The sequence below is a fragment of the Bactrocera neohumeralis genome, chromosome 5 (assembly GCF_024586455.1).
Source record: "Bactrocera neohumeralis isolate Rockhampton chromosome 5, APGP_CSIRO_Bneo_wtdbg2-racon-allhic-juicebox.fasta_v2, whole genome shotgun sequence".
Classification (NCBI taxonomy): Eukaryota; Metazoa; Arthropoda; class Insecta; order Diptera; family Tephritidae; genus Bactrocera; species Bactrocera neohumeralis.
The window spans coordinates 32,576,072-32,594,905 of NC_065922.1; the positions used below are offsets into that span (position 1 = coordinate 32,576,072).

General features: G+C 40.1%; 2 protein-coding genes across 3 annotated transcripts in view; one reads left to right on the forward strand and one right to left on the reverse strand.

The window, feature by feature from the left end:
• Window positions 1–18,834, forward strand: part of LOC126759524 (integrin beta-PS-like) — a 201,272-nt gene that overhangs the window by 178,796 nt on the left and 3,642 nt on the right. The window contains exons 1-4 of one of the 2 annotated variants that reach the window (XM_050474382.1): window positions 13,991–14,689; window positions 17,493–17,721; window positions 17,777–17,888; window positions 17,963–18,133. In XM_050474382.1, coding sequence (XP_050330339.1) covers window positions 14,335–14,689; window positions 17,493–17,721; window positions 17,777–17,888; window positions 17,963–18,133 — 867 coding nt within the window. In that variant the 5' untranslated portion in view covers window positions 13,991–14,334. Of the gene's footprint in view, window positions 1–13,990; window positions 14,690–17,492; window positions 17,722–17,776; window positions 17,889–17,962; window positions 18,134–18,834 lie in introns of those variants that run through there. The other variant, XM_050474383.1, reaches the window with a different exon arrangement.
• Window positions 1–18,834, reverse strand: part of LOC126759526 (dynein axonemal intermediate chain 4-like) — a 105,597-nt gene that overhangs the window by 10,644 nt on the left and 76,119 nt on the right. The window lies entirely within an intron of this gene.

An 18,834-nucleotide genomic window follows, 5' to 3' on the forward strand; every position in this document is an offset into this window, starting at 1 on the left:
TGGGGCCCCTTCCCCAAAAAACTTTCCCAAAACCTTCGGGCCTATCCCAAAAGCTGTACCAAAAAGTTGCAGGGCCTACCCAAAAGCTGTCCTTAAAGTTCGGGGCCAAAAAATGCCCAAAAACCCCAAACACCCAACGTGGGGCCTATCCAAAAAAGTTTAAAACCTTCCCGGGGCCTTCCAAAACGCCTAAACTTCGGGCCCTTCAAAAGCTGTACCTAAACCGTAGCAGGGCCTATCCACTAAAGCTGTAGCTAAACCGTTTAAGGGCCTATCCAGAAAAGCTGTACCTAAAACCGTTTCAGGGCCTATCCAGAAAAGCTGTACCGTAAACCGTTGCAGGGCCTATCCACAAAAGCTGTACCCTAAACCGTTGCAGGGCCTATCCACAAAAGCTGTACCCTAAACCGTTGCAGGGCCTATCCACAAAAGCTGTACCTAAAATCGTTGCAGGGCCTATCCACAAAAGCTGTACCCTAAACCGTAGCAGGGCCTATCCACTAAAGCTGTACCCTCAACCGTTGCAGGGCCTATCCAGAAAAGCTGTACCTAAACCGTTGCAGGGCCTATCCACAAAAGCTGTACCCTAAACCGTAGCAAGTCCTACCCTGAACCGTTGCAGGGCCTATCCAGAAAAGCTGTACCCTAAACCGTTGCAGGGCCTATCCAGAAAAGCTTTACCCTAAACCGTTGCAGGGCCTATCCAGAAAAGCTGTACCCTAAACCGTTGCAGGGCCTATCCACAAAAGCTGTACCTAAAACCGTTGCAGGGCCTATCCACAGCAGCTGTACCCTAAACCGTTGCAGGGCCTATCCAGAAAAGCTGTACCTAAAACCGTTGCAGGGCCTATCCAGAAAAGCTGTACCCTAAACCGTTGCAGGGCCTATCCAGAAAAGCTGTACCCTAAACCGTTGCAGGGCCTATCCACAAAAGCTGTACCCTAAACCGTTGCAGGGCCTATCCACAAAAGCTGTACCCTAAACCGTTGCAGGGCCTATCCACAAAGCTGTACCTAAACCATTGCAGGGCCTAAAAAAAGCTGTACCCTAAACGTCAGGGCCTATCCACAAAAAGCTGTACCTAAACCGTTGCAGGGCCTATCCACAAAAGCTGTACCTAAACCGTTGCAGGGCCTATCCACTAAAGCTGTACCCTAAACCGTTGCAGGGCCTATCCGTAAAAGCTGTACCCTAAACCGTTTTAGGGCCTATCCACAAAAGCTGTACCCTAAACCGTTGCAGGGCCTATCCACAAAAGCTGTACCCTAAACCGTTGCAGGGCCTATCCACAAAAGCTGTAGCCTAAACAGTTGCAGGGCCTATCCAGAAAAGCTGTACCCTAAACCATTGCAAGGCCTATCCACAAAAGCTGTAGCTAAACCGTATCAGGGCCTATCCACAAAAGCTGTACCCTAAACCGTTGCAGGGCCTATCCAGAAAAGCTGTACTCTAAACCGTTGCAGGGCCTATCCGTAAAAGCTGTAGCCTAAACCGTTGCAGGGCCTATCCACAAAAGCTGTACCCTAAACCGTAGCAGGGCCTATCCAGAAAAGCTGTACCCTAAACCGTTGCAGGGCCTATCCAGAAAAGCTGTACCTAAACCGTTGCAGGGCCTATCCACTAAAGCTGTACCCTAAACCGTAGCAGGGCCTATCCAGAAAAGCTGTACCTAAACCGTTGCAGGGCCTATCCACAAAAGCTGTACCCTAAACCGTTGCAGGGCCTATCCACAAAAGCTGTACCCTAAACCGTTGCAGGGCCTATCCAGAAAAGCTGTACCCTAAACCGTTGCAGGGCCTATCCAGAAAAGCTGTACCCTAAACCGTTGCAGGGCCTATCCAGAAAAGCTGTAGCTAAAACCGTTGCAGGGCCTATCCAGAAAAGCTGTACCCTAAACCGTTGCAGGGCCTATCCACTAAAGCTGTACCCTAAACCGTTGCAGGGCCTATCCAGAAAAGCTGTACCCTAAACCGTTGCAGGGCCTATCCACTAAAGCTGTACCCTAAACCGTAGCAGGGCCTATCCACAAAAGCTGTACCCTAAACCGTAGCAGGTCCTATCCAGAAAAGCTGTACCCTAAACCGTTTCAGGGCCTATCCAGAAAAGCTGTACCCTAAACCGTTGCAGGGCCTATCCAGAAAAGCTGTACCCTAAACCGTTGCAGGGCCTATCCACAAAAGCTGTACCCTAAACCGTTGCAGGGCCTATCCACAAAAGCTGTAGCTAAACCGTTTCAGGGCCTATCCACAAAAGCTGTATCTAACCGTTGCAGGGCCTATCCACAAAAGCTGTAGCTAAACCGTTTGAGGGCCTATCCACAAAAGCTGTGCCTAAAACACCGTTGCAGGGCCTATCCACAAAAGCTGTACCCTAAACCGTTACAGGTCCTATCCACAAAAGCTGTTCCTAAAACCGTTACAGGGCCTATCCACAAAAGCTGTACCCTAAACCGTTGCAGGGCCTATCCACTAAAGCTGTAGCTAAACCGTTTCAGGGCCTATCCAGAAAAGCTGTATCCTAAACCGTTGCAGGGCCTATCCACAAAAGCTGTACCCTAAACCGTTGCAGGGCCTATCCACAAAAGCTGTACCCTAAACCGTTGCAGGGCCTATCCAGAAAAGCTGTACCCTAAACCGTTGCAGGGCCTATCCACAAAAGCTGTACCCTAAACCGTTTCAGGGCCTATCCACAAACCGTTTCAGGGCCTATCCACAAAAGCTGTACCCTAAACCGTTGCAGGGCCTATCCACAAAAGCTGTACCCTAAACCGTTGCAGGGCCTATCCACAAAAGCTGTACCCTAAACCGTTTCAGGGCCTATCCACAAAAGCTGTACCCTAAACCGTTGCAGGGCCTATCCACAAAAGCTGTACCCTAAACCGTTTTAGGGCCTATCCACAAAAGCTGTACCCTAAACCGTTGCAGGGCCTATCCACAAAAGCTGTACCCTAAACCGTTGCAGGGCCTATCCACAAAAGCTGTACCCTAAACCGTTGCAGGGCCTATCCACAAAAGCTGTACCCTAAACCGTTGCAGGGCCTATCCACAAAAGCTGTACCCTAAACCGTTGCAGGGCCTTATCCACAAAACCGTTGCAGGGCCTATCCACAAAAGCTGTACCCTAAACCGTTGCAGGGCCTATCCACAAAAGCTGTACCCTAAACCGTTGCAGGGCTTATCCATAAAAGCTGTACCCTAAACCGTTGCAGGGCCTATCCACAAAAGCTGTACCCTAAACCGTAGCAGGGCCTATCCACAGAAGCTGTACCCTAAACCGTTGCAGGGCCTATCCAGAAAAGCTGTACCCTAAACCGTTGCAGGGCCTATCCACAAAAAGCTGTACCCTAAACCGTTGCAGGGCCTATCCAGAAAAGCTGTACCTAAACTGTTGCAGGGCCTATCCACAAAAGCTGTACCCTAAACCGTTGCAGGGCCTATCCACAAAAGCTGTACCTAAACCGTTTCAGGGCCTATCCAGAAAAGCTGTACCCTAAACCGTAGCAGTGCCTATCCACAAAAGCTGTACCTAAAACCGTTGCAGGGCCTATCCACAAAAGCTGTACCCTAAACCGTTGCAGGGCCTATCCAGAAAAGCTGTACCCTAAACCGTTGCAGGGCCTATCCAGAAAAGCTTTACCCTCAACCGTAGCAAGGCCTATCCAGAAAAGCTGTACTCTAAACCGTTGCAGGGCCTATCCGTAAAAGCTGTAGCATAAACCGTTGCAGGGCCTATCCACAAAAGCTGTACCCTAACCCGTAGCAGGTCCTATCCACAAAAGCTGTACCCTAAACCGTAGGGCCTATCCAGAAAAGCTGTACCCTAAAACCGTTGCAGGGCCTATCCACAAAAGCTGTACCCTAAACCGTTGCAGGGCCTATCCAGAAAAGCTGTACCCTAAACCGTTTCAGGGCCTATCCACAAAAGCTGTACCCTAAACCGTTGCAGGGCCTATCCACAAAAGCTGTACCCTAAACCGTTGCAGGGCCTATCCACAAAAGCTGTACCCTAAACCGTTGCAGGGCCTATCCAGAAAAGCTGTACCCTAAACCGTTGCAGGGCCTATCCACTAAAGCTGTACCCTAAACCGTTGCAGGGCCTATCCACAAAAGCTGTACCCTAAACCGTTGCAGGGCCTATCCAGAAAAGCTGTACCCTAAACCATTGCAGGGCCTATCCAGAAAAGCTGTACCCTAAACCACAGCAGGGCCTATGCAGAAAAGCTGTACCCTAAACCATTGCAGGGCCTGTCCAGAAAAGCTGTACCCTAAACCACAGCAGGGCCTATCCAGGAAAGCTGTAGCTAAAACCGTTGCAGCGACCGTTAGAAAAAATATATGGAAAAAAGGACAATGTACTAATGATGTGAGAGATTATTGTTGTAAAAAAAATTAACTTAAGGAAAAAAAACAATTCACATTGATATATACAAGGTGCGTTCCAAAGTAAACAGGACTTAAAAAAAAAAAAAAACAGAACCAGTGGTTTTTTCGGCAAAATCAAATTATTTTATTCAAAGTAGTCTCCTTCTGTTTCAATACAGATTTTTGCACGGTCCAAAAGCATTTCGATCGAGTGTTTTAGCTTGTTGGCCGCCAGTATGCCGGTGCAAGCCTTTTGAATGGCCTCTACGTCTGCATTACGCTTTCCTTTCATGGGCAAATGCATTTTTCCGAAAAGGAAGAAGTCCCACGGTGCCATATCAGGTGAATACGGGAATTGGTTAATGGTTGAAATGTGATTTTTGGTCAAATAATCGGTCAGAAGCGTCGATCGAAAACGCCAACTTTCATCTTCGCTATATTCGGGCCGAACTCGACGATTATGGCGCATCTAACGCTTCAAAACTCTAAGGTAGAATACCACATTAACGTTTTTGGTCGGGTAGAACAAATTCTTTTTGGACAATACTCTTGGAATCATAAAAACAAATCAGCGTTGTCTTCACTTTTGACTTCTCCATGCGCGATTTTTTGGGTTTCGGCTTGTCCGGTGCCTTCCATTCAGCACTCTGGCATTTCGTTTCGGAGTCATATTGGAAACACCACGTTCACACAATATAGTAAAGGAAGTTTTTGTCCTTTTTGCCATTTTTAATGATGACCTTCGAATGTTGGATTCTGAGCAATTTTTGGTCGTCAGTCAATTTGTGCGGAACAAACCGTGCACACCTCTTTAGTAAGCCCAAATGTTCGGTCAAAATGCGATAAATTGATGTTTTGGAGATGTTCAGTTTCATTTCCATGAATTTCAATGATGATTTCGGCTGATTTTTGATGAATTCACGCACAGTTTCGGTGGAATTTCCGGTGATCATGGATTTTGATTGGCCCACATGTTTATCGTCATTTATGTCCTCGCAACCACTTTAAAAGCGTTGAAACCACTCGTGCACTGCGCTACGGGATAGGCAATCATCGCCGTAAACTTGTTTCATCAATTGAAGCGTTTCAGTAAAAGTTTTACCAATTCTACAACAAAATTTAATGTTGGCTCTTTGTTCGAAGCTCATTTTCGCACCGATAACACAAACATATTGACACTTAAAACGCAATAACTTCACTTCCAATCTATGAAATGTCATGAAATTCTCACTGGACAATCGATTAAGATAGCAGATTCTAACGCACCAGTCGACATACATATATGTATGTAGATGGCGCCACCAGGGAGCCTAGATTCAAAAAGTTCTGTTTACTTTGGAATCCGCCTTGTATATGCAGCACTTGCATTCACATTGGTAAGTAAAGGTAAAGGTAAAATCCGTATGCATAATTCCTAATTCACACAAAAACTTCACCAATAAACATACGTTTGTAAATGCAGGTGCGATTCCAAATACGACCAAAATGAAAACAGGCGATGTGAAGAAGAGGAAATATACGAACATATAGACACAACCACTTATCATTAACAATTTTAACAACACGCTGTGGAGATTTGTTTCTCAAATAATAACCAAAGTTGCGGTAGCGACGTCGAGCAAGTCTCGCTCGCATCGAAAAAAATGGACATGCCAATAGATATGTGTATGTATACTCTGAAATGTCTTTTGGAACGGACCTCTACATTGGTATATTGTAAGATTCAACGACCAAACCAATTCTTTTCATGAATCTTAGCGATTGGAACAAGAAAATGTGACAGTAGAACCACGGTGTTGAAAAAAATTACTGATGAAGCATTTCGATCAGCAAGGTCCCGTCGGAGACTCTACGGAAGTACCATACAACGTTTCTGTATTCAAAGCCGGACGAGTGTCTACTCTGCGTACTTATTCTCCACTTGTCATTATATAATATGTATATGAAAGTTTCTAAGCCTTTTTTTTTTTTAAAAGAACTTCCACTATATTTACAAAATTATGGCCTGAACCCAGGCTTTAACTCAAACTCACTTTTTGCTCTCTCCCGCATAAACGAACATCACAACAACACATAGTTTGTGCTAAGCAAGTAAGTAGCACTATCTTATGCCGCCACCTTTTATATATTGACGGCGGCGTTACGGAATACGTCAGCTGATCTTTAGAGACACTACATAAACTCTTTGAGGCGCCTTTCACTCGCAAGTCTACTCTCAAAGTGAATCACACGCTTCACGGCTGAAGAGTCAAACCGGATGTGACGTGCTTTTAAAGTCGGAAGTACTTACAGTTAAGCGCTGAACCTCAACTGACTGCCAGTGACGGGCGGATTGGCACGAGTGACTGCAGGTTGGTAAGGGCCACGTGACCGTCGGCTTTGGTGCAGCAGCAGCAGCCACAACAACTTGGCATGTGCTACTTGCTGCTACTTAAATTTCGAGCACACACACAGCACAGTCTACAAATGATAATTATAGCTGTGTGTAAAAGAAAAAAATCATTGAAGTTTAGAAAGATGTGGTCGTCTTTGAAGCGGTGCAGAAAAACAAGTATTTAAGCTTGCATGTTGCATGGCAGTTTTATTACAAAACGTTTCCGCCCTCAGTTGTCGGTGTGGGAGGGGTATAAGAAGGGGGCGCAGAAAAGAATTTGTAGAAACGCGTTGCGGCTGGTATGCATTTGAGGCCACGCCCCTTGTCTGTCTGCAGAGAGAAGCACTTCAACGATTTTAAACTATTTTTTGTTTTCATTTAGCACAAAAATTCGTTTGTGGCATGCAGCGTGGCAACGAAAGCGCGTTATAAGCAACATTACAGCGAGAGAGCCAGCGATTTATACGGGCATTTTACACTATTCAATGCATTTCGCGGAATAAATATACATACAGCGATTGCCCGGAAAGTAATAGAACTGATTTTCTTCCGCCGCGACTGTACTTCGGACTGTGCACGTACCGACTCTTATCGGTAGAGGGCTAGTTCCAAGCAAACGAACGAGCTACTGGTCAAATGTTTCCGAGAACCTGGAGAGTAAAGACAAACATTTTCGCGCGACGTGTTTCTGTGAGTGGTGCAAGCCGAAAGTGCAGCGTTCGTTAGAGCAGAGGTACGCGATTAATTCTCTGTGAAAGCGAAAACGATGCTCAATTTCTTTTTTGACATCAAAGCCATCGTCCACCATGAATTTTTTCCTCCTCGACAAAACGTCAATGCCAAGTTTTACGTGGAAGGCCTCAAGCGACTCAAGCGAAGGGTCAATCGGGTCCGACAAGACATCGCTGCGGATTGGAAGTTGCACCACGGCAAAGCCCACACCGCTTTTCTTGTGAACAGCTACCTAACCAAGGCTGACAACCCGACGCTTTCGCAGCCGCCCTACAACCTAGATGTGGCCCCACTGGACTTTTTTTGTTTCCTTGCCTGAAAAGACCGATGAAAGTTTAGCATTTTGAGACGAGAATGCCTTCAATGACGCTTTAAATGCTTCAAAATCGGCAATTGACAGCTGTTTGCTTGGACATGTTTTGCTTAGGTCGTACAAAATGTCCTCAAAGGTTTGAGAATTTGTGAACGACGAAGAGCATGCCGGATGCCCGAGCACGTCTAAAAAAGTCGAAAATATTAATGAAATGAAGAAAATAGTGGCGGCCAGTCGTCGAATCACCATTAAAGAAGGCTCGTGTCATTCGATTTTAACCAATGATTTGGGTATGAGTCGGGTTGCCGCCAAGTTTGTGCCACAATTTTTCACTTTCGACCAGAAACAGGAGATGTGGGACTCAGTCCGTGATGACTCAGATCCGCTCCAAAGGCTCAAAACTGGTGACGAATCATGGATTTATGGTTATGACGTGGAAACCAAAACTCAATCATCCTATTAGAAGCTGTCGCATGAGCAAAGACCGAAAAAAGCGCGCCAAGTTAGATCGAATGTGAAGGTGTTGCTAACAGTTTTCTTCGCTTGCAGGGGCAGTCACCGTATTCTCCAGAGTTGTATCCCCGCCACTTTTTTCTCAAAACGAAAGAACGACGCTACGCTACGATGCAGGTTATAAAAATTGTATCGAAGGAAGAGCTAAGCAAAATCACAAAAAATACTTGTTTAAGTGCTTTGAGGATGAAAAACAAACCCCGGAAGATGTGCAAGATATCTGGGAACGATTACTTTGAAAGGGACAAGATAGAAATTCATGAATAAATAAAAACTTTCTTAAGTAATACAAAATTTGCGATATCTTTTGAACAAACCTCGTATACATGTGCAATGTTGTGAGCGAAAACTCACAAGTATACAAATATCTTTGCATCGTCAGTCAGTGGTTAGTAATCAAAGCGCTGCAAAGCTATTTTAGAAAGAAATTTATTGGTGTACTCGTTCTTGGTCAAGACATTACACCGCGCATATGTATATAAATTAACAACTACTTAAAGTTGCTTAAAACATTTCGAATGATTACCAACAAGAAAAAAAACCATAACTTCGGATACACTGCAACTATAATACACATGTGAAGGGTATTCTTATAACATAAAGATGTATAAGATCTGTGTACTGCTTTTGATCGAACAGTCTGTATGGCAGCTATATGCTATAGAAGTACGATGCCGACAATGAGCAGATTCTTGGTGAGAAAGGGACATGTGCGAAGTTTCAGATCGATATCTCAACAACTGAGGGACTAGTTGGCGCATATATAGAAAATCAAACGGATAGATAGACTTGATAGACTAAATTGACTCAACTCTTCGGTTATACGCTTGTTTTTCTGAAGTACATAAAGTACATTCGGCGATTTTTACGATGAGTGAAATTATGCAGCAAAGAAATTTCATCATCAAATCAATCAAATTTCTAGTGGCAAAAAGGACGTAAAAAATTAAGGTTATGTTGACAGTTTATTCGATTATCGAGGTGTGGTGCACTTCGAATTCCTTCCGGCAAGCCAAACTGTCAACAAGGAATACTACTTGAATGTTATGCGTCGAAACTATTTGTAAAAACAGTCCGGAATTGTGGACCGACAAATCTTGGCTTTTGCACCGTCGCATACTCTATTTATTGTTCGTGAGTTTTTCGCCAAATTTCAACCAATGTAATGCCGCAACCACCGTATTCGCCTGATTTAGCTCTGTGTCCCTTCTGGCTATTCAGCAAACTCAAACGACCGCCTCAGGGAAACCGTTTTGAGTCCATTGAAGACATTGAACGAGAATCGCTACACGTATTGACTGTTTCGAGGATTGAATTGATTATGAACAAAGTCTTACTATAATTTGATCATAGTAGTGTATACTAAGTAATATAGCTCCTACTCAGGGTATAAATTTCATACTCTGCTCGGCTTGCTAAACCTCATACACCAAACTTAACAACAAACGTTTTGCATACACATATCTAAAGCTAATTTCTGAATATTTAACGAATAGGATTTGATTTGATCATGAAGAAATACTCATCTCAAAAGTGTGCTGCAACATATCGTAAAGAAATCAAATTTCCTTATGTAGATCAAAATAAGCGAAATAAACAACCAGTGTTCGACTTACAAGCATTTACAACTCTGGTAGGCAATATGTGTATCACAATTTGGCTTCTCATTCCTCCATCCTTTTTATATTTCCACCTAACCAATCCACCAAACATGTAAGTCAACCAGGTGGGTAGCAATTTGTTTCATCTAATTTTCTGAGCTGCTCAGTGATTTTTGGAAATATTTATTGGTTAAAGACAACTGGCGAGTTCAAGCGGAACGTGAGGAGCACTAGAAAAGTGCAGTCTAAAATAGGCAGATTGTTACTGCAAGAAATATTTTTTTTTAAGTAGCTTAAGGTAGGGAGATTTAAGGAAGATGCGGAGAATAGATAGGAAAGGAATATACTTGGGAGAAACTGAACGATGCTAATTGGTTTTCTAGAATTTAACTTCAAGAGGCCTTGAAGCATTCGAAAGTAAGTTGTTTTGAAAAGAAGGTAAGTTTATTTCATATACGAGTATATGCTTGATCGAAAAGTTTCACAGCTACTCATAGATAAATGTAAAAGGCGAGATAAACGTTTCACCTACAAAGAAGCTAAGACGTGGAAGCAAACTAAGAAAGGCTGAGAAAAAACACGACATCTTTAAACAATTTTTCACGGAATATAAAAGGAGTCCATTGCTCGTATTATAAGTGCTGTGCTGTTTGTCAGAGCTCATTTCGAAACTTTAAAATACGAAACCCAAAACATGTCGCAGAAACTCTTTTGTGAACGAGTTTATATCGTCAGCGTAAAAACAAAACTTACAAAAAATCGAAAAAGGAAATGTAGTACAAGTATACCAGAATAAAATTAGTGTATGGCTTCAAATAATGAAGGGGTGGACAAGGATTTTATCAGCTAAAGATGTTTAAAGATCTGCAGTTCTAAACTCGGATGGGAAAATTCCTATAAACCAAATACATAAACATATAGTAAGATGGTTTCTTAGCACCAAAGGTTAAATCGCCCGATGAGAATTTTTGTTTTATGTCAATTAGTATTTTATCATTAAGATTAATAAGTATGTTGTGTGTATATACATTGTGACAAAAAAGTACCCAGAATTGTTATTAAATTCACCGGATAAATGATACTTCAAAATAAAATGTATTTTGCTAAGTTAGTAAGACTGTCCTTAATTATAGTATCAAATGTGAGCGCGATCTGTCAACCAGTTTGTTTACAGCAGATGCTTAATTCGGTACGCCTCAGCTGTGCGTTGTGATTTTTACAATGGATAAAACATCGAACAAAGAATTTGTCTCAAATTTTGTATTTCTACCAAATTTCGTGTATGAAATCATTGCAAATGTTGAAAATGGCTTGCGGTGATTCAGGGTTCCTTTGAAAACATGCCACGTTCTGGACGACCTTCGACCTTTTTAAATGATGAAAATATGAAAAAATGGAGGATATGGTAGTTGCAAATCGTCCGCCAAGTATTAGAGAGAAGACAAGAGTGTTAGACATCTCACGAGAGTCCGTTCGAATGATTTTGGTAAACACTTTGGGTATGACACGCGTTCTTGCTCGACTCGTTCCGATAAAGGTGAATTTTTACAAAAAGAATACCGTAAATAGGTATCTTTCGTTCGAATTCCGATCCCAAATTCATGGAGAGTATTATAACTGCCGATAAGATATGGAATGAAGGAGAAAAAAATGAGAGGCTTCAAAAAATCGATTTTTTTGAGGGAAAGAAATAGTTGATTAAAGCGAAATTAGGGATTATAGTTACGTATTTAAACATCATCCGAAAAATTTGTGGATACGAAATCTTTGATATTCTGCCTTTGGGAAGCAATTGCCCGATGCATCTCGCATGTGCATTTGTCGGACGGCGGGCAGGGTGCAGGTCGCAATTTCTATCGGAAACAAAAAAATCAAAGAGATTCATATTTTGTAATAATTTATCTTCTAGTTAAACTAAAAAAGGATTCTACATTTTTTTTTTAAATTGAAAAAGTGGTTTTTGACAAAAAAAATTTTACTTGTTTAAAAAAATATGTTCAGACTTGACTTTTCTTAGTTTTTTTTTAGTTTAAATTTAAGATAATTTAATGCCAAAGATAATAAACTTTGCCCCAATTCCATATGACGTTTAGTTTTTTTTTCATCCTGCCCGCCAATTAAGAAAAATCGTAAAAATGAAAAACCGAGAAATCGCGCGTCAAAGTTTTCGCTTTCTACCCAAGCGCTCATATATCTGCTAGACGCTCGGCCACTATTCCATTCTAGCTGCGACAATATTTCGAATTCCCTTCTATAACCTTGGGGACACATTATTAGATAATTTAGAGATTTAAGCAAAAAACAAAATCCGACTTTTTGAAGCTTCTTAAGCAGGCTCCGCCCTTAAAATTCAAGGTGGTTTGGTGCATCATCGGTCAATATGGAGTTCTCTTTGGCCTATGGTATTGAGGGGTTTGTGTGAGATCATCTGTCGAAAAGGCCGGAATTGTGGAAGAACAATTCATGGATTTTCCACGGTGATATTGCATCATTGTGGACAAATTTAAAGCCAAAAACCCAATGAATACCATCGATCAACACCGTATTCACCAGATTTGGCTTCGTGTGAGTTTTTCTTCCCCAAACTGAAATCGTCGCACCGTGGAACCCGTTTTCAGTCGATCGAAGAGATAAAACGAAATTCGCTGATCGAGGTGAAGGCAATCCCAAAAAGTGCTTATGAAAATTGTTGCGAGGCCTGGAAAAAATTGTTGGCAAAAGTGTATTACGTTTGGTGGGGATTACTTTGAAGACGACAAAATAAATATTGATGAATAATTAAATATTTTGCGTTTTATTTACAATTTCCGGGCACTTTTTTGTCACAATCTAAATGATTTTGAAATTACTGATTTTGTAAATTCATTTCATCGATCAAAAAGACGGGAAGAAAACATCTTTTATAGCGATATATACGTACATATATCCTATACGTATATACGTATCTATGATAATCCATGCGTTCTTTCTTTAAATGGTTATGTGGGTCTTGAAATTTCAAAAATGTTTTTTGAAAATTTTGACGAGGCATGATAAACTTTTTTTTGTTGTACAGAGATTGAAAGAATCGATTACAACAGTATATTCTAATATGCCAGGAGTGCATACGGTTACAGCTTAACGACGAGCGATCTCTTATATTGGGTAGTCGAAAAAGTCTTTTCGCATTTCTAATCAAACTTTAACTATTTTTTTTTTTATATTTATAATAATAAATAAATAAACAATTTTGGTCGACCACTTTTTGCCACTTTTCCGCTAGAGACATTATTCCATCAGTGTAAATCGAAATTTCGAAATTTCCAGAACGGAACCGAACGAACCATTGTTGTGCTAGATGAATTGATACAGCATTGTCTCCGTAAACTTCACAAATTGCGTGGCTTGCTTCTTCCCTTTTTTATACAAAAATTTCAAAATATAGCGAACTTCTTTATTATTTTCACTCGTTTTTGAAAAGCTGTAACTTTTTTTCAACTTCCCTGAATTCAATTTTTTTTTAGATAAATGTAGCTTAAAATTACACTTTTCCAACACTATATAGTATGACAAAATGTGATTGGTAGCACTGGAGATATACGACTGCAACGACATCTATTTGACAAAACACGAAAAGACTTTTTCGACTACCCAATATTATAAATTTGTTCAAATTTTTAGCTATGTTAGATGTCATTAACGATCTACTACGAAGCTCGCCAATAGAATTAAATGAATAAAATTGTAATCTAGCTACATATAGTGAGAATAATATACCTGATCATTTATTTATATACCGCCCTACAGATGCAGCATTAAAAAATAACAAAATAATGAACTAAGAACTTGCGTCATCAAAGTATTTCATTAAAATTAAAATTTTCATGAGAAAGAGAGAGAGAGAGAAAAATAGAACGAGCGAGAAAAGTTAAATAAATAGCACAAGTCAAATGTGAACACAAATTTTTGTGTTTTATCAGGTTTCTGTTGAGTGTGATAAATATTTAGTATTATTGCCGCTTAGCTCAATTATGAGTCTTGAAATTATAACGTAAATATTTGCTTTTAGAATTCCCTGAAGCTTATCAGCAGTTCGGCTCCAGTGTGGCTTAACTGTGTATAAAACTGCCTGAGGTTTCTACGGAGGTTTCTGCTTGTATAAATATAAATACAACTAAATGCTTGGTATATCGAGAGCATTTTAAGTAGAATTTAAATTAGTGGTTGAAATGATTATTACCACCGCAAAACTGCAAATGAATCATATATATAATTGCAATTATATGTGCGTATGGAGATTAAAAATCAAAATTTGCTGAAAACACTTTCTTCACAAATCAGTTGCCTTGCAGCCTTCCATGGCTATATAACATTTAAAAAATCAATTGCTATAAATTTCTATAATAATAAATTATAAACTATACTGAAATATAAGAGTGTATAAAACAATACAAGAGCACAATGTCGAGCCATTGGCGCTACGGTGAATTTTTGTTAGTAATACTTGTGGTAGGCGCTGTGGCGTTAAAAAATACCACTGGAGTGGATAAAATGAATCCGTGTAAAAACAAAGACACCTGCCGGGAATGCATACAAACGGCCAACTGTGCCTGGTGTAAGGAGCCCAACTTTGCGGAAGATCGGTGTTTTCCAAGCAATGCGTACACAACTTGTAAATCAATTGAGAATCCCGAAACGAAAATAACCGGAGAACTCAAGCGACCACTATCAAGTGGCGGCAAAAGTAAAAACTCGCATGAAAATGGTGAAATTGTACAGCTGATGCCGCAGTACATCAAATTGGAATTGAGACCCAGTAAGTGTCGAGTTTTCTTGTATGTAAATTAACTGATTTCGTTCAGGCGTTGAAAATATAAATTTCATTTACATAAAGATAGTTTATAAGAATATTTCATATATACATATACCTCATACCACTCATATACCAAGTAACATAGTCAAAATTCAAGAAAGTGTAATTAATACTATTTGAAAATTAGTAGCATTAAAAAGATCTAAGGGGCAAAGTTTAAAATCGTTAGCCATATTCTTGTGCTATTACCATAAGCTGACACTGAATCCAATATTTCAGAACTCAAGGTGCTCCATGCATTCGAACGATCGGTACTAGCTTACAGAGAAGATTATTTTTAATTTAGTTAAACTTACTATGTACATGGAATAGTAAGTTCCCTTCATTATAAAGTTAGTACCAAGTAGTTATTTGCAAACGGAGGATCAAATGAAGACATACCCAAATGTATAAAGAAGACCAACCAAGCTTTCAATCCCCTCAATGCGGTTTCGAGCTCCTCGCTCATTACGCAGCGTATCAAAATGAAACTATTCAACTCCAACGTTAAATCCACACTTCTATACCGTTGAAAAAAATAGAAACTTGTAGCCTCTGACATGCAAAAGCTTCAAATTTTCACAATTTGGTTACGGTCTCTAAAGCGGATTTAAGGTCAAGCACAAACCACACACCTATGTGGACCGAAATACTCAAAAGAAATAGGGTTATCCGATAGCTTTCCGGGTCTGTGTCTGGATCTCTTCTCTGAATATGCCAGAGATTCTGAAAGCCGGGTCGGCGTTTTTCGTCGGCTCCCTTGTGGAATCCGGCGATAGCCTTCCGAGTCATTGTGCCTGGACTTCTTCTCAGAATCTCGGGCATATTCTCAGAAGCAATCCGCGTCATTGTGCCTGGATCTCTTCTTAGAATATGCCAGATACCCGCTCTTGCTTCGAGAAGAAATTCGGATACTGAAATATCTAAGCTCCGAAAAAAATTGGAATAAAATCAAGCGGCTAGCACAAGATGGAACTAAAAGAAAAAAGGAGATTTTTTCGCAAAATTCAATATAACACCAGCCATAGACGTTCATACACGGTTTTCCTATGCTCATACAAAAATATATACGTATGGTTCATTATCTTCCTTTGACAACAGTTTTTGGTCGTTCCTTTGAAATAATGGAATCATCTTTCATTTATTGCCACATGTCGGCTTCAAAAAGTTCATGTTTGGTACAAATTAATCAGTTGTCAGCTCCTGCAGCATCTCAAGTGTTTATGTCCGAATTATTCACGATTAGAGTTTTTGTTTTGCAAATTGCCACCGGTCACTCCTCTATCATACATAAGTATGTATAAAGGATGCACACATAAAATATTCATTTTATTCGTTATCTACTTAGTTGGAAAAAAAATATATTGAGAGAAGAATTGCACGGTTTAAATTGGTTAGGTTTCGTTCGATGACGTACAATACAGAAAGAACGTTCTGCCACTTCAAATATAACATTCGTACTGACCGAAACTTCGTTTAGTTTCAAGAAAGCGAGTGAGAGAGAGAGTAGGAGAAAGAGAGAGAGAGAGAGAGAGAGATTATTTCTTATGCCTCCTAAATTATTATTGCTAGCTTTAAATATTTGATCAATTGGTCCATTCTTCCTCTGTGAGTCTACTCGATTATAAGATGGAGCACATTTAAATTCCAGCCGTCAGACTTGTTGAATTGATTAAAGAACTTTATCAGCCCTTTGCTGCTGTATTTGGTTACTTCCGCGGGCCATCCATCAATACCCGCAGTTTTCTTGAACTCTATCAGAATCAGGTAATGTAACTTAATTACCAGTTTTTGAGGTGGTATTCTGCATAACCAACATCTCCGAATATAACTAATGGTGTAATGTTAAAGCCTGCCTCCATTCAAAGCACGTAAGTCATAAGAGCTCCTTTTTCATCATTAAAGTAAATCACATCGATCCAATAATCCTTGGTCAATCCCCATACCATCTCTCAGAATTTGAGGAAACTCTTCAGCCATCATTTCAAGCTCTTCGCAATCGAGTATTTTCAACAGCATACTCAATATTCTTGGTGTTACATCGCCTTAAAGAATTCCATAAATAGTTTTCATCAGAGTTCTGGACATCCGTTCCAAAAACATAGAAACGTCTGTGGTGGGATTGACGGAGAACTACTCATTATTACTTCAGCTCGTTGAATTACAGGCCTCCTTCCTGCTTCGATTTCACAATTTCAATCTCTACAGTATCCTTTTATCATATCAAAAACCGTGTTAGAGATAATTTCTGTTTTGAAAAGGAATATCGCCAAATAATATCGCCACGAATAGGAAGAGAAGCTTTAATCAAATATGACGGGTCATTTGAAACCGCACGCGCCAACTAAATCGGTAAAAAAAATGGATCGACTCATTTGAGTTAATGGTTTGGGTTTCTGAAAATGAAACCTGAATTTATGAATATAATTTGAAACTGTCCAATAATCTAGCGAATGTAAAAAAACCGAAATTCGAAGGCACTGAAGGCCGAGGTATTTATTTAAAATGGGATTAATAGTTGGCATGATTGTATTGGATGAAAAGGAGTCTATTTTGAAGACACTAATGATAATAGTTCGGTACAAATTTGGTATGAAAATAGTAGAGTGAATACGAAAACCTCGACCAAAGTCTGTTGCCAAGGATTTGTTTGTTCAACAATATACGAGTTTAAAAGAAATATTAGTTTTAGCTAATATAATATTACATTTGCATATATGGAATACATATGTACATAATATAAATTCAATAATTGACATTGTTTCAGATGAAATGGAATTAATAAAAGTGAAATATGCGCGTGCGCTCGATTATCCTGTCGATTTGTATTATCTTATGGACTTATCTGAATCAATGAGAGATGATAAGGAAAACCTCTCTAAATTGGGTAATACTTTAGCAGAGACGATGCGCAATTTAACCAGCGATTTTCGCTTGGGCTTTGGTTCATTTACCGACAAAGCTATAATGCCTTTCGCCGACAATCTTAGTCGAAGGTGAGTACACATAGCATTCCAAGTTAAATAGTAATTAATATAACTAATTATAAAGCAACACGACTGATTTATTTCCTCGAGGAACGAAATACAAGTGCCATGCAAATAACAACTGTCTTAGTTATCGTAATATTATGGCACTGAGCAGGGATACCGATCAATTTTCAGTGAGTTCTTTAGTTTTGTGGAAAAATCCATTCATTATGAACTAGTTTAATTTTTTTACTTTTCCTTACGCTAGTATAAAGTGAAGAACGCAACAACTGCTGGTAACTATGATTCGCCTGAAGGTGGCCTGGAAGCTATGATGCAGGCAATCGTGTGTCGCAAAGAGATCGGTTGGCGCGAAAAAGCGCGACATCTACTAGTTTTCTCAACTGATGCAAATTTTCACACAGCGGGTGATGGTAGGGTGAGTACAAACTTAGTTGACATTATGCCTTGAATCATATTCACATTCCTATTATGTATGTCTACTGGCGATAGTATATTAGCCACCTAGTACATGCATTGAGACAAAAAAAGCACCGCGAAATTGTTATTCAATTCACCAGGTAAATGATATTTTAAAACACATTAATTACTATGCCAAATATGAGCGCGTTCTGTCAACCAGTTTGTTTACAACAGCTGCTTAAGTGGGAACGCCTCAGTAGTGCGTTGCGATTTTTATAATGGATAAAAATATCGAACAAAGAATTTGTCTCAAATTTTGTATTTATAACCAAATTTCGGGTGCGAAATCGTTGCGAATGTTGGAAAAGGCTTACGGTGATTCAGTTTTATCAAAAATACAAGCCAATGAGTGGTGAAAATACTTTAAAGACGGTCGAGAGATCGTTGAAGATATGCCTCGTTCTGGACAACTTTCGACCTTTCAACCGATGAAAATAATTAAAAAAAGTGAAGAATATGATGCTCGAAAATCGTCAGGCAAGTGTTAGAGAGATGGCAAGAGAGCTCGACATCTCTTGCGAGTCCGTTCGAATGATTTTATAGGTATTTTGGGTACGAGACGCGTTCTTGCTCGACTCGTTCCGATAAAGCTGAATTTTTTTTCAAAAAGAGTACGATTGTTACCGAATTTAAAGCCAAAAACGCAATGAATACCAA